Genomic DNA, 25,595 nt, shown 5'->3' on the forward strand with positions numbered 1-25,595 from the left:
GGATATAACAACACGTAAACAGAATAAATCTGGCTCCATTCTTAGAAATTTCGCGAAAGTGAATTTTGCCATAAAGCAGATGTTGATCCCCTGAAACAAATTTCCCGCTGAGAAAAATTTTTTTCGCGAATTTCTGTTCAATCAATAGGACATTGTGGAGGAAAAAAACGTAATATTTTCAAGGTTTCGTAGTTGTATAGTTATACAGAGGGAAGCAACCCGAAGATAATAAGTAGGCGAGCTCGACTAAAAAACACGACTTGACCCTTGATTCGCGTGCGGAGTTTTCTGTTTGACTGATGTAATACAATTTTAAGGCGATTGATTTTTTAAGGATGTTCTTTTCTTGCTGTGCCAGAAGGGAACTCATTTTCCTGTTGCTTACCCTGTTGGCAAGCAGCACTCCAGCGGCAGCTGCACCAGGTTTTGATCCTTCCAGGCCAAGGTCTCCAAAGTTGATATTACCATGATAGTAGACTACATCACTGGTTAAAGAAAGGAAGTTATTGAGATCTTGGTTACGGTAGCAGATTGCCCCAGCTGGGTACGGGCAGAATCCAGATTTGTGAGGATCTACAGTAATGGTGTCACACTGGTTCAGAGCCTTCAGCTGCTCTGTAACGTGGCTATTAAGCTGGAGTTCAGGAACAAAGCCTTCTTTTGCAGCCATTAAAGGTTCATAATGTTCACGGAACATGCATGAGAAGTATGCTCCCCAGGCTGCGTCCGCGTGGATACTAAAATTCAGCCCCTGTAAAGAAAAATTGATTTCCTCGTTTAATTTGTGCTCAATTCCAGAATGACGGGAATCGTGAAATGTCCTCACAAAGAAGTCCTTCAACTAAATTTCGAAAGTATTACGGCTTCGTATATATTTAATTCCCTACTACGCCCTGTTATTGGTCAAGAAAAACACATGCAACCCTCTCAATCAATCATATTAAAAAGGATACATCGCTTGATCACACGCCTTTTGCCCCTCTGAGTGCGATTTAAAAGCATTTACTTCGAGTTATCTTCGGCTCCTTATAGTATTTAGCTCTATTTTGATTGACTGTCGCGAGCTCTGTGGTTTTCGTTGTACGACACTCAGTCTAAATAGCTTTTGAACAGAGAAACTTTTTCGACTGAGATAATTTATGCAAAAGGTGTACCTTATCTTCAACACGTTCTATTCATTAATTGCATAGGGTGGTGTGATAGAGGAATTTTGCGACTTGGTCCTTTTAATTAAAAAAGGAAGGTTTGATAGAAATGAAAATGTCCTTTCGATCAAATCTGTTTTGCAAATGCAATAGAAGTCTGATAAAAAAGGTTGTAATACCTTTTTACTTAGCTTTTTCCTTATTGAGAGGATGTCCACAAGTGGATCAACTGCACTCTCTTCAGTTGTCCCCATGATACTGATGACACTGATGACAGGGATTCTTTTCGACAACTTCTCTCGCAGAATAATTTCCAGCGCTTAATAACAGAAACAAAAAGACAACAGTCAGACACCAAAGTACATGTAGATTGAGAGGAAGGGGCGAATTTTGATTTAGAAATTACAGATTTTTTTACATCAGAGCATAATAAGTATATTTTTAACATCTCAAGTTAATTAGCTACATATGATCCTGTCGTTAGGTTACAAACGGGAAGTAAAAACCAAATAGATCTGATGAGTAGAGGAGGGGGGTATCTGGATCGTCGAACCTTACCCCTAGATCCAATCCTGGTGCATAATCTGTACTACATTTGTAACATTTTTTGACAAAATGTATTTTTGGGAAGTTTCTATCGGTCAGTCTTTTGAATAAGGTTGGAATGCATGTTACAAAGAAATCTGCCCGGTGAGAAGAAAACTACACGAAACACTCAACCTCTTCTGACTTCTTTCATCCATGGTCGCCAAAACACAAAAAAATGCTGGAAAAAATGTTTTTTTTTTTTTATAACTTAACCCTTTCACTCCCAAGATCTAATTAGTAATTCTCCTTACTGTCTGCCATACAATTCTTATGATGTTAGCTCAGAGAATTTGGTATTGGATCAGCTAATAATCCCATAATTGATATTCTTCTCTATTCTCATCACCTGCCTGCTTGATATTGTATTGATATTGTAAGGAGAAATTTTGTCTTGGTCACTTGTAGGAGTGAAAGGGTTAAACCGTTTTACGACTCAATGTCCTTATTACCCTCAGAGTTCATGCGAGCGTTCGCATCAACAGGAACTGTCACCAGACACTCTTTTCCAAGACCCGTGATGGTTACCGCTTTGAGGAGGGACACATGATAGGTACTAGCAACCACAACACAAGGTGTTGTAGTTAGCATATGACGATTGCAGAATTCCTGAGCACCGATGGACTCGTAGAGGTAGTCAGCCAAGATTTTCCGAAGCGCTGCCTGATCAATTTTAGCCAGGGTTGCCACCTCAGAGGGCATCTTGATGATTATGTCAGTATCCAGATTGAGGAGTTCCCATTGTGTAGCGTTGATCAAAAGAATTGGAGTATTATTCTGAGGAAGGTGTATCTAGATAATAAAGAGTTCGAAAACAAAAGTATTTCAGTTAGTTTTCAACCGCTGCAAGCCATCCGAAAAATAAAAAGACCACATTTAGCTTCTTGAACGTAACAGGTTAACTCTGTTACTACCTCGTAATCACGTGCGCCTCTTAACTGTTCTTCCTTTAGCAATGCTTCTTGAAGTCCCAGTGCATAGTACTTAAGATTTCTTGCCACCCATATCGCTTCAATGTTAGCGACAGATCCTCCAGCTACCAAATGCCCTAAGCTGGTATCCCTGTTCAGGCCGACCATTTCACACAGGTCTCCACCAACCTGGACCTCGTACCCAGTAGTTGCCGGTCCACCTTCAGCTGCGCAGTTGTTTTGGTTCCACAAAATGGAGGCCATGTACCCAAGATTTGCGGGAACTGCAGTGTCCCAGTTGACATGTCCCTAAAAGTGAAGTTCATGCATGAATGCTTAGCTCATCAAGTTGTTCTTACTCCCAGTATGAAAGAGTTAAAGCTAAATAGCGAAGAGGTAAAACACGGTAATTTTGTTTGTTTTATCCTGTTTGCCGTTAAGCGTAAAAATGTTGCGGGAGTTTTATTTGCGGATTGGCGATTTAGTGCGTATGGAACAAACTTTTTCGGTCGAGTTCATTAAAATTTCGGTAAAATTTCGGTAAAATTTCCGCACAGCCCCATACTACATTATGCATTCAGTTCTTGGATAGAGAAAACAATGACAAAAACAATACATTGCCATTAGGAAAACAGATCTGTTTTATAATAGTACGGGGCTGTGCGGAAATTTTACCAAAATTTCTGTTGAGTTTCCTTTCCAGAATTCCAGCTTGTTGACGTGCGTGTTGTATAAAGAGTATATGTATAAAGTCTCAAGGAAAGTGATTCATAGATGAATATTTCGAAGTAGCACATATGATGAATTCGGAATTGACACTTGACTCTTTATGTGAATTTTTTCATCCGATTAGGGCGGACAATTATTCACGTAAGTGAAATACCCTGGCTTAAACCGCGGAAGTTTGGATATTACTTTGGATTTCGCTGCGGTTCCTTTTTTAACGCCGGATTATTCACTGAAATGCAGTCTGCTTGGAATTCTGCGCATATAGTTGCGTAACAAACACTGCACGACTTGAAATGAAGATCAGGTTATAAACAATGTTTGGATTCCTGGGAAACCACAATAGCAATCGCAACCGCAAACGCGTTCAGAACGCGACTGACTCTCAACCTTTTGCGGGGTCAATCTTTAAAGCCTACCTTGTATCTAGTGCTAAAAAATGGAACAGATCTGTACATGTCCTTCTGAAGATTATCCAATTCCGTTTTCATTTTCTCATAGGATTGTTTGAAAGACTCTGCTTGTCGCAGCTCGTCTGTGACGTACGGTGGATCACAAGGGTAGAAACTGGGGAAATAAAATATTGTTGCATTTCATGTTGCACTTCGGAGCAGACATATCTGATGCATGTCTGCATTTGACACCTTTCAAAGTTAAGTTCCAAAGCCAACCGAAATTGGGCTGATAAACCTTGGTAACAACAACGGTTTGTTGAATCAGGTAACACACTCCTCGCTCATCAAAATCCTTTTATGAGAACTCTTTGCCCTGGTTTCTTTTAAGTTGCGCGTAATGCAAAGAGTAAGTGTGGCAGTAGTGAACAAACTCGGAATAAAAGCTGATAAAGAAAGCCATGCCAAGGTAACAGACGTAAATAAGAGACTACAGTAAAATAGAATTTTGTTACGTACCCTTGGCGAAAGTCCATGTGGGCTTTTATGGCGTCCTTCATTAGTTCAATAAACACGTCAGCATTCTCCGCTTTTGGTCCAAGAAACCAAGTCCCAACAGCAGCCCATGGTTTTGCTACATCGTCGCTAACAGCACGTTTGGAAAAAATGCCACGTCTATGGGTGAACATAGGCGCCTTTCCTTTCCGTTTCTGCTCCTCTTTTCCGACCTTGCGCGACGTTTTCTTTCGTGGGTTGAACATGGCTGCTTTAGGCGTAACTGAGGACTGCTCCAATGAATTAAAGTAGAACACAGTGAGAGCTAAAATAAAAGGTGTGCATAAATTACAAACAAATAGAGAACACAGCGAAATAGAAACACAATTCATGCACCTCGAAAGTCACAAGAAAGAGGAACGAAAAAGAAAGGAAATTAGATGACGAAATCGATGTCGCTATGTTCCTCTCAACATACCTACGCCCTAGAATCAATGTTTAAGAGATGAAATTAAAGGAAGGAAAATAATATTGCAAACTACGTGATGAAACTGGTGGAAATGTAACAAAATGTGGATGCAAAAGTAACGGTCACGCGCGCTGCTTTTGCAGTAGGGAATCAAACAGCGCTGCTTTCATTCACTGCACTGAGGTTAACTTGTGGCGCCGTAAGAGACGGTAAACGCATCCAACCATTCGCGAAATTTTAACTTAAAATATATCTTTAGTTTTTTCAAAAGACTTCATTTGGCGTTGCCGTCCTGCGTGAAAAGCAAAATCAATGCACGAAAAATCATTTATAACATGTGTTCTCCACACAAAGGAACGAAAGATGCCAATTTTCTATGGTTTAGAGAGCAAAGCTTAACATAACATGTGATATTTGTAAGGGACGAGTCTTATGCAGTAAACTAGAATGCGGTTTTTCACTGCACTGCGATTTAATCGACAAAGGCGCGACCAAGCCTCACCAAACTAAATCCTTGAGGGAGTTGGACATAAAGAAGAAAGGAATTTTTTGAAGACAAGAGCAAGTTTATCCATGGCCACATAACTTTCAATTCTTTTCCCTTTGGCTTTATTGTGGTCTGGAAGTTTTTGCTTGAACAGTTTTTGTTCTAGTATGCAGATCGCTTGCAGCTGCACGGCCTATTGTAATTTTAGCAATTCCCGCATCAAATTAAATTGTCACACTTTCATCTCGCATAGTTTAAGTTTTTCTCTGAATTTTATATTTAGGAAAAATGATTAAAACCTACCTGAAAATTTTTTCCCAGTTCGGTTTGCGCGACGACTTAGCCCAGTGAAACGATTGTATCGTTTGACGCTGGTCTTCTATACGCCTCTGAAACAAAGAAAGTACTTTAATTAGCATATTTTCTCGCCAAATGCTCATCACTTTAAAAACAACTTGTCACAATAATCCCCCCCGGGAGTTTTTTTTTTTCAAGTTGAAAAGGTCACGTTATTTTTTTATCCAGACTGCATTATGCTTTTGACTTCGACCATTTTTATTGGCTTGTCTAAGGTTTTTTTTCAAGTAAGTATTACACTTGTTCACGATTGGATCCTGAAAGGTATATTAAGCTATTCTGCCTACTAACCAGCATTGCACACTTAATTAGGGCGGCACGCACGCATGCTCCTTCCAGCTCGTTCACAGCTCAGCACACTTGCTGATAGCATTTAATTACACTCACGCCTGTTTTTGATTTATTCAGTTCACTTTTGAGGCGTAAATATTTTTGAGCTAAAATGATTGTTCTGATGTAACTCCATTAGAAATCTCTAAGAGGTTGTATCAAACGCGGTTTTAGGATTGCACGATTCATTCCAAGTAATTTCCCGAAACGTGCAAATATGTGGCATCTAAAACCACCTCCCGGGCTACCACGTACAGGCTGCGTGTGTTTACACAGCTGGGTGTTACCAAATTATGGATCAACAGACCGTGAACCTCCAGAACCAGCGGAGCCTGTGGAACTTGTAGAACCTGTGAAACCTGCGAAACCTGTGAAACCTGTGAAACCTGTGAAACCTGTAGCACCTAGGAACCTGGGAACCTGTGGAACCTGTGGAAGCATTCATTTTTTTGTGAAAAAAAAATGCAATTGATTGCTTTAATGACATTTCTTACTCTTGTACCAGTACTATGAATGTCGCCACAATTGAAGTTGGACATCAAGGACAGTTAAAACATATTTCTCTTTTAAAATGTTCTTCTTTATACCCGAAAACGAACTTTCAGACAGTATTGAGGTCTTTTTAGATTTTATTTAATCGGATTACTATTATTTTACAAAGAAACATGGGTTCCACAGGTTCCGCGGGTTCCACAGGTTCCGCGGGTTCCACAGGTTCCGGAGGTTCGGCTTTTGTTGATCTACAGTCAAGTAACACCCGACACTGTCCCATAGGCCCTAAAAAAATATGTATGGATTAAATGTCATTATTTTATTTTAAATGTAGCTCAAAGTATAAATTTGCTCTGTTTTTGGGGTCTAAGAGGGTTTGGAAAGAAAAAAAATAGAACAAAGTGAATGATGAGTAAGAAAATATTAGTCCATTATTCTTAAATTTCGTCAGGAAATGCCCTTGCATCGGTCAATTTTGACAGTTTGCAAGACATTGTGAAGGTCTCCACACATAATTCCTCCAAGAAACAGCAACAACTGCTGGGTTGTAAATACAGACAGACCGCAACGTTCCCTTTACGAATGCTCCTCACGCTTGATGTACAACCATTCTTTCCGCGTTCAGTGGTACAATACGTACAGAAATCAGACATAGTTTGATGCTATACTGGTTTGCAGATTTAATGAATGTAACCGAAGAAGTTACAATTCATAGACCCAACGTTTCGACACTCCTGTCTAATGCCCTCATCAGGGGCGATCTAAACGCTGCAACAAGAGGTCCTTTTTTTCGAACTTTAATATATTTTATTTGCGAGAAAAGTATGGTCAAACTGTTGTTACAAGGCTCAACCGGCTCGCGAACATCAGAGTCCGCATTTTTTTTAACTTTAACGTACAGAAATGTTTTCTCCCAAATAACACAGCATTTATGTAAGAATTAGACCGGTATAAACAATACCGACAAAGGGTTCCATTGAAAAAATTTCAGTCGTTCTGTCAACTCGTTTCATCTGTGACAATTAATCAAAGCGACAAGTCCTTATACTTTGCATTCCGCTGTTGCGGCTCATTTACGATGCGTAGTTTTATCTGAATAGATGGTCCATGGTTATGTAAATCGGACAAGAGACACGAAAGATACGTTTCCACAGCTTCGATAAAGGGGATTTGATATGCATCCTCAGGGAACACGATTTGTTCAAATTGACGCCTAGACAATGATTAGTAGAGGTGAGATTAAGGAAAGTCGGCACAAACAGCTGTACTGCAATTTATTCCAGGAGCTCCCGATTCGCGCAAAAACTCTTTTGTCTTCCAGTTCGAAGAATGCTATTGAATAAATTGACGGGAAGATTCTTTTGAAGGCAGCGCATGGTTAGGTCCAAAATATGTGCGAGGCGAAAACTTTTAAGTTCTGTGGTGTCTCTGACTACTCAGCCTCGTCTGCTTGTCTGACCACTGGCTTACTTAAGAACAGGGCGCAGTCCCTGGAGAGGTTAGCCACGCCTACAACTTATTATGCTCATTAAAGCAGCGCTCATCTTGTGCAGAACAGCTTTGCAAGGCTCCGATATATTCCAGGTAAGGAGTACGTGCTCTTATGGTCTTTGAAGAATTATCTAAGCTATAGAATTCAAAATAACACTAGTGAGGCCTTTGTGAAGTTCTAAACGTTGGCACTAGACGGCGCTGACGAAAACGCGAGTCAATTCTGAGAAATTTACATTTATTGATGTACGAAATATTTAATTTGTTATGGCTTAGTTCAGTCCTTTAAAGTGTATGGTCTGCGGTAAATTATTTGAGCCCAGTAGTTGGTCATGCAGTAAGCTAAAAGTTTTAGGGCCTAGGGTTTTCTTACAATACTTTGCATCTTGAATTCTCATCCTCAAACTTTTTAATGCAACTTATCCTCGTGGACTTTCAGAGCACCCTGTCGCTGTTAAAAATCCAGCTACAATGTCTGAATGGTACATAAGACTATAAATAATGTATCTTTGCGGGAATTTTTATTCTGTGATTCACTTTCAGTGTGTGCAGATTCGATAGTTTTTTATTGGAAGGGATTATGGCTTAGTTGTACCAACGCGACCCGCCGACTACAATTATCCAACCGGGCGCGTTTTCATGTACAAATTGCAAACACTTTAGGCTATGAATCGAAATCACACATTATATTTTAGCAATGCATGTATATTGAGTTCAAATGCCTGTGTGGAAATCAGCTGCCAACGCTAGATCTAGAGCTTTCATTAAACTCAAAACTCGTATATACTGTTCGGTGGTAATCTGATAATCAACTAATACATCTATTTTGGGCAATAAGACGGCATTGTTCTTGCTTAGGGAACCTAATACAGGCTGCTAATTAATTTTTTAAACGACTGCAAGACAGAATCATAATTTTTTAGCCGCGAGGTTACAAATAGGCCCATTTTGGCGATAACTCTTGCTCGCGTCTTAGGAAATCACTCGTCAGTCTATTAAGACGACAGATCAGGTGATGTCAATAGAAAATAAGTGTATCTCGAGATATATATATATTTGGTAAAATTTCCGCACAGCTTCATACTATTGTAAAAGAAATCTGTTTTCCCAGTGGAAATATATTGTTTTTGTCATTGTTTTGTCATTTCGGACTATGAAGTTTAAAAAATCGTTTTTTTGTTTATCTGATCTAATAATACTTGTTTGCACATGAATGTAAAATAAATTGATTCTAGAACGTGCATGAAAATCTTAGATGCACGCTTTCCTAATTGTTCGTTTTTATGGTTCACTTCAAATTTACGAAAGGAGCTGTGAAGTAGGGAGATATCGGTGAAAAAAAAAGGGACTTGGAGGTTATTTTTCTGAGCAAAACCACATTGAAAGAGGAAACGTGATCTACGAGCCTGGATTTAAAATAAGTGGACGTCTGGCTTAGTAATCTCGGATTAATGTCCGTGGCCAAGTAAGTACGCAGCCACCCCTCCCTCCCCAACCCATCAACAGTTATTTGTTAACAACTTAGGGTTGTTGTTAGGTTAGGGGAGGGGTAGGTGCACAGTTAGATACTGACATTAACCCTTTAACTCTCATGATCTCATTAGTAATTCTCCTTACTGTCTGCCAAATGATTCTCATTATGTTAGTTTGGAGAATTGGGTATCGGATCAATTTGTAATCCCATAATGGATTTATTTCTTATTCTCATCACCTGTTTGCATAATATTGTGTAGATATAGTAAGGAGATATTCTGTCTTGGTCACTCACGGGAGTTAAAGGGTTAATCTGTTGCCTCAATTTTTATTCACAACTGTGAGTATCCACCTAGAAAAATGAATTCTATCCGCTAATCCAACCCTAATATACGACTATCCTGTTGTTAAGATTTCATAGGAAACACTGAAACCATGTTTCGGCCACGCCAGAAAAGAACCGCTCAAAAAGCCGTTGGCTCCGGAGGAAAGAAGCCTCGACTGTCCAAGGCCCCTATGTACACTCCGCGGCGAGAAGTTCTGTACCGTGGAGGTAATAAAAAAGGCAAACATGACCATTGGGCAGCCCTGGGAGCCTGGTTCCTAGGGCCCAAAGCGGAAAATGGAGATGTGTTTAGAGACCTTTTGACGGGAGCTGTCGACCATCATATCGCATTTCGTCACAAGTGAGTTCTTCAAAAGAAAGAGAAATTAAAATAGGGTTCCATTATTCTCTCTTGAAAGCCATTATTTCTCGTTTATCATCCCTTCCTACGGAATTTTTGCCACCAGCAGAGAAAACGCTTTAACAGGCAATTTGAGTGACAGCATGAAACATTCTATGCATGGACGAGGTTTGTTGTTACCTCAAGGGCAATATACACATAAATTCCATTAAGCACGAAATAGGGTCTGTTCTTGACTGCATTTGTTCAAGAAGCAGACAATTCTTTAACCATGAAAGTGAACAAATACGTTATTCAATAGCTCAGTCGTTCAAGTTCAGTCATAGCTATAAAAGTGATCAAGTTTGCATTTTGATACTCAAGCTATTTCCCCTGTGATCCACCGTATGTGACGGATGAGCTCCGAGAGGCTGCATCTTTTAAGAATTCCATGGAACATTTGAAGACAGAAGTGGACAACTTGCAGAAAGACCTGGAGAAATCTGTGCCATTTTTTAGCTCTAGATACAAGGTATTTTTTCCTCCATGTAATTGTTCGCCTCATCCTGATTGTGTTTGAGGATATCCTTCTTGCTTACGTTCTCATAAACACCAGCCTCTCAGTTTCGTAACTCGGCGGCCAAGTATCATTCGATCGGCATTCTCAGGTGCATGCCACCCTTTCTTCAGTCATAAATAAAATGTTGATATGTAGGTATAGTTAGACGACAAATTGGTCATGGCATGTGCCCAAGGTTCCGCTTGTTATCAGCAAGACACTATGTTACTTAATTACCCTGTTATACTCTCTCACCGATGCAGCACCACAGTTCCTTCAGAAACCTACCTCCCCCCTCCCCCTATTCTATGGGTCTGGTTAACCAAATGAACAAAGTACTATACAACACTTTATAAATCAGCTTATATATTTCTTCTGTCTCCAGGGACACGTTCTTTGGGAGACAGCCATGCCAGCTAACCTTGGCTATATGACTGCCATGTTGTTTAACCAGAACAACTGCGCAGCAGAGGCATCGACTGTTACCACAAAATTCGAGGTGGAAGTTGGGAAGGATTTGTGTATCATGATGGGATATGATGGCGATAAAGCCATGGGTCACCTCACTGCTGGTGGGTCTGTGGCCAACATTGAAGCAATTTGGGCTGGAAGAAATGTCAAATACTTTCCATTAGGATTGCAGGAGGCTTTGCTGAAGGAAGAAAAACTTGCTGCTGCTAGAAGTTATAAGGTGAATATACTTAAGGGAAAAGACTTTAATAACCTTCAAAACGAAATTGGCGTCAGCTACTGTGTTTTTTAGCGCTGTCATTCAGCTTTTGTAAGGTGGACTCGTTCAAAACGTAATTCTCATTTATATCAACGGATAAGATTTTCATGGGAACATTAAATCCTTTCCTCAGGTAGATCTACTGATTACTTTTGCGTAATCGAAGTGGTTAATATATCTAATGATTTCAATTATTTTTATCATTATCATAGTCACTACCATCATTACTTTTGTTAAGAAGACTGCTCGGAAGATAGCCATGCTTGATAGCTTGATGGCTTGATGTTCTCAAGTTTCAAACGACCCGATCTAAAATTCTGTGCCGACAAAAGCCAATTCCATGCTGGAAAACTTTTGGCCCGCTTTAAAGGATATGTTTAACAGTTTTCTACTAAAAAAAAGGAAAACAATTTCCAGTTGATAATGATAATCTTTATTTATCTTTATTTAAGCACGAAACAATTCATCAGCAATTACATTAACTAAAGCTATTTAAAAATTAAAACACTAACTAATAACTAAAAGCTGTTTTCCGTGAATGCCGTGCGTTATAGAGTGGCATTGATCTTGCGTTTAAACAACCCCAGAGACTCTGTGTTCCTTATATCACATGGAAGACTATTCCATAATGTGGCTCCACTATAGCTAAAGCTTTTTCGATAATAGTTAGTGCGAGGTAGAGGAACATTGAGTTTATTTTCAGAGTCCCTGAGGTCCTAAGCAGAGTTACGCCATCTAAACTTAGAATTAAGATATTCAGGAGCTAGCCTGTGCAGACATTTGAAAACCATGGTAACTCTATGAATTTCCTGCTGGCTTGTCAGATTTTTCCAACTTAAAAATTCAAGTAGCTTAGTTGCATCGGCATCATAGCTGGAAAATGTCAAAACACGGGCTGCTCTAATCTGTAATTTCTGCAGCTTATCTCGTAGCGTTATCCCACAGCTACCCCAGACAATGTCACAGTAATCAAAGTGAGGTTTTACTAAAGCTTGGTAAAGCAGATGTAAGGTCGATGCTGGGATCAGATGCCTGACTCGCTTTAGGCACCCGATACCAGAGGCAATCTTTTTTGTTAATTTTTCGATGTGACTATGCCAATCGAGCCTATCGTCTATAATCACACCAAGCGATTTTGTAGAAGTAACCTGGCTCACCTGAGTGCTGTTCACCTGAGAGCTATATCTTTCATGCTTAATTCCTGATTAGATAACCTTTCCTCAAAGAGGAGGAGAAAAAGGAGAACTTCAGAGTGCTTCCCAATGGGAACTCCTCAATCTTGACGTCGACACCATTCTAAGAATGCCAAAAGACGTGGAAGATTTAACTGGTCTCCAGCATCAAGAGTTCATGGGCGTCATGGGCCAGTATCTCTATGAATCTGTTGGAGCGCAAGAGTTTGCTCGCCGCCACATGTTGACACAGAGTCCTTGTGTGATTGTACCAAGCACAGCACACATATCCCTTACCAAAGCAGTTACAATTCTAGGACTGGGACGAGAGAGCCTCGTCACTGTGGCAGTTGACGAAGATGCTCGGATGGAACCAAAGGGTTTGTTCATTATGATGCTCGATATAACTTTGAGGTTTGAGTGTAAGAGAACGACAAAGTAGACAAGGTAAAGAAAAAATGAGCACGAAAACTTACTTGGCTTAACTTTCACTGTTTGCGCTACAAAAGTCTAAAGCCGTGCTTATTAATATTTGATCCAAAACCCTTTCTGGAAGAGGAAGGAAGGTAGGCCGATAGACCCAATCCGGCTACTTTGAACTGTTTCACTGACGTCCACGACTTAAAATTTACTTATAGCATTCGAATGAATCTCACCTTGCACGTGCTGTCTTTTTTCAGATCTGGAAAGAATTTTGCAGGAAAAACTAAAAAACGAGATTCCGGTGATTACTGTTGTGTCTGTTATGGGTACAACAGAAGAGAGCGCGGTGGATCCACTCGCAGCGATTTTGGAACTTCGAGAAAAGTTTAGAGCTAAGGTACATCTAACTGAACAGAATGAACCTTTTCTGTAGTAGAACCCCGCTAACTCAAATTCGAACTCCCAGGGGAAACAAAAAAGAGTTCGATTTGCCTGAATAAGTAGTAAATAACTGGAAACGGGGTTTCTGTGCAAGTAACCGAGGTTCTACTGTAGTTCTGCCCATATTTTGAGCCTGAAACTGGAGCCTTTCTCAAATTTAAACATGATTGAACGACGTTTTTTAAATTCGGAATTACGTAAGTGCAGTTTTGGAGCAGGTTGGCTTGGGATAATGCTGTCGTCAGGCCAAGGACTCCAGAGGAGCGGATCATGTTTGTTCTTACTTAAACGTACTTCAAATGACTAACTTACGAATTTCTTCGCACTTAAAACCGCTCTTAGGTCAGGTTGCAATTATGTTTTTTCTCCGGCCTCACGTATCCCTACTTCTTCTTAAAATCTAAGACGAAAGGTTAAACCTCAATGTTATCTCACATTACAATCACGATGCTGGGGCGCCAAGCTATTTCATTCACTCTTCTTTATCGTCATACAGGGCCTTTGCTTCAGCTTGCACGCGGACGGGGCTTGGGGAGGATACTTCTGTAGCATGTTACGAGATTCTAAGAGTAATCTTGTAGCCGCTGGTAGCGAGGGATTTGTTCCCGAGTTGTGGCTGAGTCCATATGTTAAAGAGCAGTTGTCAGTCATGGACCAGTGCGATACCATCACTATTGACCCACACAAATCTGGCTTCTGTCCTTACCCCGCTGGAGCATTATGCTACAGAGACAAGTTGATGAACACCTTTCTTCAGATCACCACCACTGTTGTGTATTATCATGGAGACATGACACTAGGAGACATCGGCATCGAAGGATCCAAACCAGGAGCTGCTGCCGCTGGGGTCATGTTGGCAAACAGGGTGAGAGTTCACTCGTCGTTTATCACGTCGGAGGGGGGGAAGTGGAAGATGATTTTTTTTTATGGGGAAGGATCATATGGCTTTCAGGGAGAACGGTGAGGGGATCAGGATCAACACAGAGTATAAAAGGGAGGAACTATAGAAAATTTAGGGCACGAGATGGGGGGGGGGGGTGATTATAAGGATGTTACAGGGGATAAGGTAAATTTTATTGTTACATAAACACGAAACAAAACCTCTTCTCCCCCCCCCCCACCAGCCCAAAGTAAGGAATAATGATAACTAGTCCTTAGATAGAAACCTGCCCTTCCTCTAGCTTTCCAAATAAAAAATTCCTCAATTCTTAAAAAAAAAAAAAAAAAAAAAAAAAAAAAAAGAGACGGACACTGTCGGGGATATTCCGGCATGGATCTGAACTACAATTGAGGTTTTTCACTGCAATAAGTATATGTACTATATTAATTTTACCAGTAGTTCTGTACCAAATGTGATGAATAGATCCTCTCTAACAAATTGCGGTTTAAGCGAATGCATTTTAGAAAAAAAATTTAAACTTCGAACTAATTCTATAGAGTCGGATTAGGAAACCGTGCCTTCCTGATTGTGAGTTGGCACCTCAACCAACTAAGCTACGAAGTCACTTGTTGGGAGAAAGACAATTTTTGCTTTCAGATTATTTGTCTTAGTTCCACGCTGGTCATAAATGATCCCAAAATAATCCTCATTTAATTGAGTGACAAGAATATTTTTCATTCAAACCTTAACATCATATAATGTTCCAAGATTTTTAAGCAATTTGAAGACGCAGAAGTTGTGTTGTTGGTATGTAATTGTTTGCTTCGTATGTGATCATATGTAGGTCATCGGTCTCGACAAGAATGGCTACGGTCGTATCCTAGCTGAATGTATGTTTACTGCCAAGATCATGTACTGCCTGTGGGTAACACTAGCTCAGGACGATGACACCTTTGTCTTGGAAACGACGAAATCGCTTCCAAAAAAATACAAAAAGATGTCAGAAAAGCAGCAAAAGGAGTTTATCAGAGAGAGAATTCTGGGGAAAAGCAACGAAGAACTCGTTAAGGTATTTTTTTTTAATGATCCACGTACAGAGTCACGTATTTTTCTGATTAGGAATTTACTGAATCGGGCCGGAAGAATGAGTTCACCTGACATTACCTCTGCCATGTTGGAAGAGAATATCAGTCAAGTGAGGGTTTTAACTTTTTTTGAATGAAAATTATTTCAGGAGGCGTGGAGTACTTTGTGAAGTTCAATTAATTGCTCAAAGATTGTCTGTATCGTATCTTGATATCTAACAAGAAAAAAATTCTGGCTATAAAATAACCTGCTGCCTCTTTAACTTACAGGATGAAGAAGCTATGGAGTATCTCCTGGAGGTTGGTCCCGACACCATGATACCGTGTTTTTCTGTCAACTTGAAAGGAAACAGAAGTGTTGAAAAGTGCAATGAGATCAACTTGGCACTATTCCAGGACCTGTGTCACACATCTAGCGAGCACACCGCGCGTCGAGTTCCAATGATTGTGACAGCATCAAGTTTGGTTCCCCATAAACACAGTGCTGCTGTTCCGAATTTCAAGAAAAGATTAGGGGTAGGAATCATGGGGCTATATATATGGGAGTTAAGATACATAATGAGAAATGTCTTTAAGGGCCGATGATAATCCAGGGTTATTACCATCGCTTTTCTGTGCTTTAGCGCATACAACTGCAGCCGTGTGATTCTCTGTTACAGCACTTGTCGATGGAGTAGAGGAATATAAGATATCAAACGGAGCCAATAACAACTCTGAGTAAAAATCGAACTTAATGAAGTGTGGAAGAACACGATTAACCAAGACGCGATAGGTTTAATTGTGATTGGTCCAGAGAATGGCGCGAATTTTCTTGACCAATCACGGCGTGAAGTCAAGACGAATGCAACTTGGATTTCAGATTGCTTTTAATCTTTTCTTCGTTCACGGCAATATATCTTTATCATTTCTTTTGAAATTTAGTTGGAACACGACAATGACACACCTGTCAAATACATCATCACAACCTGCATGGATCCATGGGCCACGTCCACAGAATTCTTAGACGACATGGGTGACATTTTGAGGAATGCAATCCTTAACGCAATTGGAACGGTGAGGAAGTATCATATCTTGTTTCTTGGGTGGGAGCGGGAATGGAAACGCTTTTTGTCAGTTAAGTTAGCTCTTGTCCTTATCTTTAATACCTCTTTTTCAGTGCACCGATCCCAAAGTTCTCCACAACTTTGTCACCACAGGAGTTGTCAATCAGGAGAACGAAGTGATCGCATCTTACATCGGAGACTTCAACGATGTTTCCAAGCAGTATGACAACGTGGTGAAACTGAAGTTCCTCCACGACAAAGACGCCGAAAAGTATATTTCCATGCAAGAAAAACTGCTTAAGACCAGCAGTGAGCCTCAGCCAATCGTGTTTAGAAGCAAAAAACAAAGGTTTCACGAAATCTTCTTTGAAGAGTCCGAGTACGCTGGTGAAAAGGAAAAGTTCGATTGCTTCGTTGGTATGCCTTCTGATCATGACAAGAATCCATTCATGTCTGTAAAGATGAAGATCATTGATGTTCCACGTTACGAGCACTTTGACAAGGGCGATTACCAAGATCACGGTAACTACTTCATGTATGGCGACAAGAAGAGTGTGTTCCTGTTTCACATTCCGACCAAAAGTCCAGATTTCTTTCAGGTAAATGACTTTTTTGGTTTAGCTAACTAAAGAAAGTCTCATATACAGACGATTTCTTCTCAGAGATTAAAATTTACATGGTAACCGCTACAAGAAAGTGTTTTATCAACATTTCTGACAACCACCGTCATCAACAAGGAGCTCAGCTAAATTTGATTGATTAGGGGGGTATGGTTTCAAATTTCCCCACCTCAACGTGGAGTGGCTTTCGCGCGGGCTCATATATTCACGCGGGGGGAGACAAACCGGAAAATTGCAGAGTGTCTAACATCGGAAAGGCTTAGGATTCTTGTTTTTTCACCACTTGAATCACTACCTTACAGGGGAGAGGGGTAAGACGCTCACCCCTGGCCTCCCTGGTTACGACCCTGCACAAGAGTTTTTGTTTACTAAATGAGTCCGCATACAGCCAAATGCCATTTTCCTACTCCTTGAACAGCATGTTATTTTATTCCATATTTTTCTCTGCCAAGTGAAGTTTTTCCATTTATGCCTCTGGTTTAAGATGATCCTCGTGATAGTGCACTGTCTTGCCCCAGGACGCAATATTTTAAAGATAATTCTCTCCGTTCAATCTTAAAAGGTGGTTCAGCTTGATGGCGTCCCTGATAATGTTGGCACGGAGAAGGTGGTGGACTTATTGCTCAGATATGGAACCGAGGTGGAGATTCCGAGCATCTCTGGTTCACCAAAGATCGAGAATGGAGAGGTTCAAGACCCCTTAACCAAGAACAAGTTCGACATCTCCTTCGTGGGAATCGATGGTGCAGAGGTCACGTCCAAAGTGAAAATAGCAAGGAAAATCTGGTTTTCTGGAACTACCGTGTAATGGTTTGACGTTAAATGGGACTTCGTATGGTTCACAGACTGTGAAATTTCCTCAAAATTTATCTTTGTAGACACGAAAGTCCTTTTGTAAAAGTTCACTTTTCTTTGTGAGGTATCCCTGCTAATTTGTAAATTCAGTTTTGCAAAAGTCTCCGATCTACCACTCACTGACCAAACTGGGTGGCGATAAGGTAATACTTAAACGTTCGGTATAAGTATTCCCTGCCACCATAATGTAAGAGTTCACTTTTCCTTTAGCATCTACTTAAACCCAACACTATTATATTGCTTGTTCTTTCCTTGATGTCAGGTCGGAAAATAAAATCTGTGCAGAACTACATGGTCTTTTTAGCTGCGGTGGTAATGTTTCGATGTAGACCGTAGTACGTTTTCGACCACAGTTTATCATTTTTAATTCTAAGAGAAAAACGAAGGGAAAAATTAAAAAATACGCACTTTGTGGATTCTGAACATGAATCCTGATTAAATATCAATTCTATGTATTCAAAGGATTTTGACAAACGCATTAATCGAAATATCGTTAAACGCAATTAGAATCGTTTCTCACGTTATCCTAGTGCTGAAAATAATTTGCCAAAGAAACGAGCATGACTGCGAGTGCTTAGAAAGATCCTTCTTTCAGTGCTTAGCTATTTGGAAAACATACCTTTAAACGGATGGAAAAGTTTCTTGTTGTGTATATTCGCTCATGTTTCGCCAGAGAACTTTCGGTTTAATTTATACCGATGGAAAATTTGTTAAACCTAAACACTTGATTGACATAACCATGGTAGATAATCAATTTTTGTGCCTCAAACTACATTTCACAACCCGCTGAATGTATAAACAGTTTTTATAATGAAAGGAAGTCGTGAACTGATATTTTCCTCATTAAAAATTTTCTCAATGTCTAGAATGCACCCGGTGGCAAATTTCAGCTCAAGAAGTCGAGTTTTAAATTTACGAACTTTAGTCGTGAAGCAATTCTGAACAACTTTTGTTATTTGTGGAACATTTGGCGGATATCTTAAATATTAATGTGCTTTAAGTTAAATGTTAATTTCAGCGATTATAAATGCAAGACAGCCCCCAAATTCTAACAACCACTTTTAAGTGTTTAATTAGACTGCAGATAACCTTTGTGCAAAAGGCATTAATTACTGGCCAAAAAATCGGTTCAAGTTTTCTTCATACGTTCAACAAAAGCAAAACATTACATTTCTAAACGAAAAAAAATGGATAAATTTAATACAACGGAACTTCAATATAATACCCCTAAAAGTCAGAAGTCAATTAATTAATAGGAAAGATCCAAATTTGTTTTGATAATGATGAATATACATTTTTAATATGGCACAAAAATTATTAAGCGGAAACAGATCAGTTTTCGACCTAATGACTTCGCGCTCACTAGGTAAATATGAGTGGGTATTTTGCCTTTTAAGTGTTTTTGCTCCGTCAAATCAGTTCACAATGTCTTGTATTTCAGGTTAGAATCCAAAGAGGCTTTGGAGAGAGTTGAAAGGGGAATCTGATTATTACGTTGATAGTCTTGCCCTTGACTTTTTTCAATGGTAAATTTTGAGTTGCCGTATTTATTCAGCTAAGACTGAAAGTTTTAATTTAACGACCTCCTTTACAAGGATTCTGATAACATTTGAAATAGCGGTTTTGTATTAACCAGTAACATGGAGAAATCTTTCCCAGGAACAGTGTCCAAGAACAATTCCATCCGGTAGTAATTTGCCAGATGTAAGTAATATTCCATCTTTAATAAGACTCCGCTGAACGTGACAATTATTGCACCGAGAACCTTCAAAGCATTGTCTTTTTATTTGTGTTGAAGGATGTTAGATAATTTTCACATTTTCTAGAACGATTTCTTAGAATATCAATGTAGGTTGAACAAAATTCGGGTATTTAGAATTTAACTCAGATTAAAACCCTTGGTATTAAAATTTCATTCTAACCACTTTGAATTCGTGTAAACTCCATCTTCAGCAAAAAAGCCAATATTATCATCACCAAATACATTACAGCTACGCCTGTGTCATTAAACCAGCAGACAGCTAGGAATATGATTTCTTACTTGCGTCATCAGTAACTCGATGACAATTTCGTTGAAAGGTGGCAGAAGTGCATGATTCAAACTGCAGTTAGGCCCTTTTTCGCAGGGAGTTTTAGCATGAACTCCTCAATTTTTTAGACTTGCTTTCCCTATCCTGCTGGATCAGAAATTTAGGCATATCAACAAAACAATCTAAGCTATCGAAACGATTGGATCAGGTAAGATACGATTTACAGCGTTCGTGAATATCCTTTTCCAACTCCGTTCAAACTACGACTCGTATATATATTATAAGAACCATTTCTTTTATTTCGTTATCGAGCTTAAAAATTCACCATCTTTCCCATGAAGCAGTTGACTATATTTGTTGTTTTATTTCAGTTTTCTTGCTTCCTTATTGATAGAAGACTTGTGCACCACACCTCAACTGTCCATCTAACAGACCAACAGCTAAAATTTTCCCTCTGAGGCGACAATCTTAAAGAGATGGGTTGTGAACCACCAACATATCTTTCTTACTTCTCTATGATTGCATCACTGTGCCTCTCGTGCATTACCATCGCGGGGAACCTTTTGGTCTTGTTAGCAGTTCATCAAGACCCTTACAAAGAACTGCGCAAACCTTTCACTGTCTTAATCGCTAACCTGGCACTGGCAGATTTGACCGCGGGCGCCATAACAGAACCGATGGCGGTGTACTTCACATATCAGGAAGTGCAAGGAAGTGTAGTAAATGATCTGGCCGTGTATATTACGCATTTGAGCTATTTCATGTCATGCACAACTTCAGTATTAACCCTTAGTGTTCTTGCAATTGATAGATATCTAGCCATATCGTATTCTTTGTGGTATAAATGTCATGTCACTTTGTCTTGCACCATAAAAATCTGCATGGCTTTGTGGATCATGTCTGTGCTATTATCACTGCCATACATCAAGACAGGTTATATCAATTTTGCGTTTGTTTTCGCCAACACGGCAGTGCTTAGTACAGCATGTGTTCTAGTTTTCGCTTATTACCGAATATTTAAATCTCTCAGGATTCGCACGATTCAAGTGGGAGTCTTACACGAGGGTAGAAGTCAACGGTGCGAAAGGCAGAAGTCACTGCTTTTAGAAAGCAAATTAACCAAGCTATACTTGATGATGTTGGGGATATTTTTGTTGTGTTTTGTCCCTTCTTGTTTGTTCATCTATGTTTTGTATTGTTGTTCTCTGTGTGATTGTTATGTCATTCACTGGTTAAGAGACATAAGTTTCCTGCTCGTTTTAAGCAACAGCTCCCTCAATCCAATCTTGTACAGCTTACAACTGAAATCTTTTCGTAGAGTTTATAAAAGTATGTGCAAATGTGGGAAGAAAAACCGTGTGAGGGCAGTTATGGGACAAGGGACCTAACATTCAAGCCTTTTGTTAGAACATCTCAACGGGTCTAAGTTTGGTGAATCGTTTTAGGACAAATCAACGCACCATACAAGAGGCATATTCAATATTACTTTAGCGACTTCTTAGCCTTGTTTATTTTTTCATGTTATGACGAATAAACAGAAAATCTCCGCGTCGAGAACCGATAACTCAGCAAATGAAAAACTCAATAAACGTGACTTTACATTACGTAGCCTCAGAATTTTGAGGTCTGACACATTTTAAGGTTGTTTTCGCTTAATACTTCTGTCCAAAGAGCTACTACCTCACCCGGAACGAACTGGGAATCCCATAAATCATTCATAATGACACATTTTTATAACAATCAGGCTCTTTTAATGTTACACTTGTTACATGATGGCAACATGATATCGATATAAACTACAATTAATTTGCAGGCTTTGTTAGATTTTTCCGGTTTCCAAGTCAAGGAGTCGTTTTTCTTTAATGCAATTTTCCAATGTGCAATTTGTATACGCATTCCCCAAATCGTGTCACACAGCAAAGCTTTTCCTCGCACGATTTGCTGATCATCATACAACAAGGGATGATGGGAAAGCACTTTTTCTGTATAGGACGAAGCAGAATAGAAAATAGTCAGCCCTCGATGTATTTACTAGCATAAATAGCATAAGGCCTGTAAAGCAGTTTTCACTTCAGTTTCGAAAATTGAAAACAAAATAATCTAAGGGATCCATCAGAGCGAAGGTTTACATTATGATTAACCAATGACTAGATTCAAAGTGAAAAAAAGCAAACCGCTTTAAGCGCAGAAAATCGCCATTGACCAAGTCGCTTTTGCTTTTAGTTTTGCATCTGATTGGTTGAGAGGATGGCACGATTTTTAAGGACCAATCATAGAGAAAAGTTAAGATTCTTAGTTTTACTTTACTAATCTGGATCTACATCAGTGGGAGACCATTCATTGACTATCGCTGGGTTTGGAGGGGGGAGGGGAGGAGTGGTTTGCCCACTGGGTATGAAAATGAGGGGAATTGAAAATTGAGTGACCCTAGTAGGGGCCTTTGAAATAACTGAAATGATATTAAGGGAGGGGAGGGCAGGGAATGGAAGTTAAAGACAAGCAAAGATACTAAACTTCAGCCCCTGTAAAGAAAAATTGATTTCCTCGTTTAATTTGTGCTCAATTCCGGAATGACGGGAATCGTGAAATGTCCTCACAAAGAAGTCCTTCAACTAAATTTCGAAAGTATTACGGCTTCGTATATATTTAATTCCCTACTACGCCCTGTTATTGGTCAAGAAAAACCCATGCAACCCTCTCAATCAATCATATTAAAAAGGATACATCGCCTGATCACTCGCCTTTTGCCGCTCTGAGTGCGATTTAAAAGCATTTACTTCGAGTTATATTCGGCTCCTTATAGTATTTAGCTCTATTTTGATTGACTATCGCGAGCTCTGTGGTTTTCGTTGTACGACACTCAGTCTAAATAGCTTTTGAACAGAGAAACTTTTTCGACTGAGATAATTTACGCAAAGGGTGTACCTTATCTCCAACACGTTCTATTCATTAATTGCATAGAGTAATTTTGCGGCTTGGTCCTTTTAATTAAAAAAAGGAAGGTCTGATAGAAATGAAAAGGTCCTTTCGATCAAATCTGTTTTGCAAATGCAATAGAAGTCTGATAAAAAAGGTTGTAATACCTCTTTACTTAGCTTTTTCCTTATTGAGAGGATGTCCACAAGTGGATCAACTGCACTCTCTTCAGTTGTCCCCATGATACTAATGACATTGATGACAGGGATTCTTTTCGACAACTTCTCTCGCAGAATAATTTCCAGCGCTTAATAACAGAAACAAAAAGACAACAATCAGACACCAAAGTACATGTAGATTGAGAGAGTTCACATCATAGTGTGTAAAGATTACAAATTAGGAAAGTCAGCCTAGGAAGGGGGGAATTTTTTACATCAGAGCATAATAAGTATATTTTTAACATCTCAAGTTAATTAGCTACATATGATCCTGTCGTTAGGTTACAAACGGGAAGTAAAAACCAAATAGATCTGATGAGTAGAGGAGGGGGGTATCCGGATCGTCGAACCTTACCCCTAGATCCACTCCTGGTGCATATTCTGTACTACATTTGTAACATTTTTTGACAAAATGTATTTTTGGGAAGTTTCTATCGGTCAGTCTTTTGAATAAGGTTGGAATGCATGTTACAAAGAAATCTGCTAGGTGAGAAGAAAACTACACGAACCATTCAACCTCTTCTGACTTCTTTCATCCATGGTCACCAAAACACAAAAAAATGCTGGAAAAAAAGGATTTTTTTGTAACTTAAACCGTTTTACGACTCAATGTCCTTATTACCCTCAGAGTTCATGCGAGCGTTCGCATCAACAGGAATGTACCCAAGATTTGCGGGAACTGCAGTGTCCCAGTTGACATGTCCCTAAAAGTGAAGTTCATGCATGAATGCTCAGCTCATCAAGTTGTTCTTACTCCCAGTATGAAAGAGTTAAAGCTAAATAGCGAAGAGGTAAAACACGGTAATTTTGTTCGTTTTATCCAGTTTGTCGTTAAGCGTAAAAATGTTGCGGGAGTTTTATTTGCGGATATGCGATTTAGTGCGTATGGAACAAACTTTTTCGGTCGAGTTCATTAAAAATTTCGGTAAAATTTCCGCACAGCCCCATACTACATTATGCATTCAGTTCTTGGATAGAGAAAACAGTGACAAAAACAATACATTTCCATTAGGAAAACAGATCTGTTTTATAATAGTATGGGGCTATGCGGAGATTTTACCAAAATTTCTGTTGAGTTTCCTTTCCAGAATTCCAGCTTGTTGACGTGCGTGTTGTATAAAGAGAAGTCTCAAGGAAAATGATTCATAGATGAATATTTCGAAGTAGCACATATGATGAATTCGGAATGGACCCTTGACTCTTTATATGAATTTTTTTCATCCGATTAGGGCGGACAATTATTCACGTAAGTGAAATACCCTGGCTTAAACTGCGGAAGTTTGGATATTACTTTGGATTTCACTGCGGTTCCTTTTTTAACGCCGGATTATTCACTGAAATGCAGTCTGCTTGGAATTCTGCGCATATAGTTGCGTAACAAACACTGCACGACTTGAAATGAAGATCAGGTTATAAACAATGTTTGGATTCCTGGGAAACCACAATAGCAATCGCAACCGCAAACGCGTTCAGAACGCCATTGACTATCAACCTTTCGCGGGGTCAATCTTTAAAGCCTACCTTGTATCTCGTGCTAAAAAATGGAACAGATCTGTACATGTCCTTCTGAAGATTATCCAATTCCGTTTTCATTTTCTCATAGGATTTTTCGAAAGACTCTGCTTGTCGCAGCTCGTCTGTGACGTACGGTGGATCACAAAGGAAGAAACTAGGGAAATAAAATATTGTTGCATTTCATGTTGCACTTAGGAGCAGACATATCTGATGCATGTCTGCATTTGACACCTTTCAAAGTTAAGTTCCAAAGCCAACCGAAATTGGGCTGATAAACCTTGGTAACAACAACGGTTTGTTGAATCAGGTAACACACTCCTCGCTCATCAAAATCCTTTTATGAGAACTCTTTGCCCTGGTTTCTTTTAAGTTGCGCATAATGCAAAGAGTAAGTGTGGTATTAGTGAACAAACTCGGAATAAAAGCTGATAAAGAAAGCCATGCCAAGGCAACAGACGTAAATAAGAGGCTACAGTAAAATAGAATTTTGTTACGTACCCTTGGCGAAAGTCCATGTGGGCTTTTATGGCGTCCTTCATTAGTTCAATAAATACCTCAGCATTCTCCGCTTTTGGTCCAAGAAACCAAGTCCCAACAGCAGCCCATGGTTTTGCTACATCGTCGCTAACAGCACGTTTGGAAAAAGTGCCACGTCTATGGGTGAACATAGGCGCTCCAATGACTTAAAGTAGAACACAGTGAGAGCTAAAATAAAAGGTGTGCATAAATTACAAAAACACAGCGAAATAGAAACACAATTCATGCACTTCGAAAGTCACAAGAAAGGTGAACGAAAACGAAAGGAAATTAGGTGACGAAATCGATGTCGCTATGTTGCTCTCAACATACCTACGCCTTAGAACAATGTTTAAGAGATGAAATTAAAAGAAGGAAAATAATATTGCAAACTACGTGATGAAACTGGTAGAAATGTAACAAAATGCGGGTGCAAAAATAACGGTCACGCGCGCTGCTTTTGCAGTAGGGAATCAAACAACGCTGCTTTCATTCATTACACTGAGGTTAACTTGTGGCGCCGTAAGAGACAGCAAACGCATCCAGCCATTCGCGAAATTCTAACTTAAAATAT

The 25,595-nt window shown here is 39.5% G+C and overlaps 3 protein-coding genes across 5 annotated transcripts in view; 2 read left to right on the top strand and 1 right to left on the bottom strand.

The window, feature by feature from the left end:
• The window catches only part of LOC131777698 (uncharacterized), a 28,286-nt gene extending 2,894 nt beyond the window's left edge, over window positions 1–25,392 (bottom strand). The window contains exons 1-7 of one of the 3 annotated variants that reach the window (XM_066161892.1): window positions 25,355–25,392; window positions 25,004–25,187; window positions 24,512–24,659; window positions 2,645–2,950; window positions 2,183–2,522; window positions 1,325–1,464; window positions 386–751 (exon numbers count right to left, since the gene is read on the bottom strand). In XM_066161892.1, the coding sequence (XP_066017989.1) occupies window positions 386–751; window positions 1,325–1,464; window positions 2,183–2,522; window positions 2,645–2,950; window positions 24,512–24,659; window positions 25,004–25,173 (1,470 nt within the window). In that variant the 5' untranslated portion in view covers window positions 25,174–25,187; window positions 25,355–25,392. Of the gene's footprint in view, window positions 1–385; window positions 752–1,324; window positions 1,465–2,182; window positions 2,523–2,644; window positions 2,951–3,786; window positions 3,935–4,278; window positions 4,580–5,513; window positions 5,572–24,511; window positions 24,660–25,003; window positions 25,211–25,354 lie in introns of those variants that run through there. The other 2 variants (XM_066161891.1, XM_066161890.1) reach the window with 2 other exon arrangements.
• On the top strand, window positions 7,910–18,143 carry LOC131777699 (uncharacterized). Its single transcript, XM_059094023.2, has 12 exons — window positions 7,910–7,973; window positions 9,766–10,039; window positions 10,403–10,550; window positions 10,963–11,268; window positions 12,517–12,859; window positions 13,160–13,299; window positions 13,840–14,208; window positions 15,068–15,292; window positions 15,579–15,824; window positions 16,230–16,361; window positions 16,465–16,950; window positions 17,534–18,143. The coding sequence occupies exons 2-12, from the start codon at window positions 9,789–9,791 to the stop codon at window positions 17,777–17,779; spliced, it is 2,892 nt and encodes a 963-aa protein (XP_058950006.2). The 5' UTR covers window positions 7,910–7,973; window positions 9,766–9,788; the 3' UTR covers window positions 17,780–18,143.
• Window positions 19,416–21,331, top strand: LOC136278344 (5-hydroxytryptamine receptor 7-like). The gene is made up of 2 exons (XM_066161915.1): window positions 19,416–19,530; window positions 20,228–21,331. Exon 2 carries the CDS (start codon window positions 20,333–20,335, stop codon window positions 21,242–21,244), a length of 912 nt encoding a protein of 303 aa, XP_066018012.1. The 5' UTR covers window positions 19,416–19,530; window positions 20,228–20,332; the 3' UTR covers window positions 21,245–21,331.
• Window positions 25,393–25,595: the final 203 nt, after the last annotated feature.

Source organism: Pocillopora verrucosa, chromosome 14 (genome assembly GCF_036669915.1).
Source record: "Pocillopora verrucosa isolate sample1 chromosome 14, ASM3666991v2, whole genome shotgun sequence".
Lineage (NCBI taxonomy): Eukaryota > Metazoa > Cnidaria > Anthozoa > Scleractinia > Pocilloporidae > Pocillopora > Pocillopora verrucosa.

Coding starts and splice junctions, on each gene's coding strand:
- LOC131777699 (XM_059094023.2), top strand. CDS start 9,789: ATGTTTCGGCCACGCCAGAAAAGAACCGCTCAAAAAGCCGTTGGCTCC. Junction 10,040..10,402: donor CATATCGCATTTCGTCACAA/GTGAGTTCTTCA, acceptor TTGATACTCAAG/CTATTTCCCCTGTGATCCAC. Junction 12,860..13,159: donor TGCTCGGATGGAACCAAAGG/GTTTGTTCATTA, acceptor GTCTTTTTTCAG/ATCTGGAAAGAATTTTGCAG.
- LOC136278344 (XM_066161915.1), top strand. CDS start 20,333: ATGGGTTGTGAACCACCAACATATCTTTCTTACTTCTCTATGATTGCA.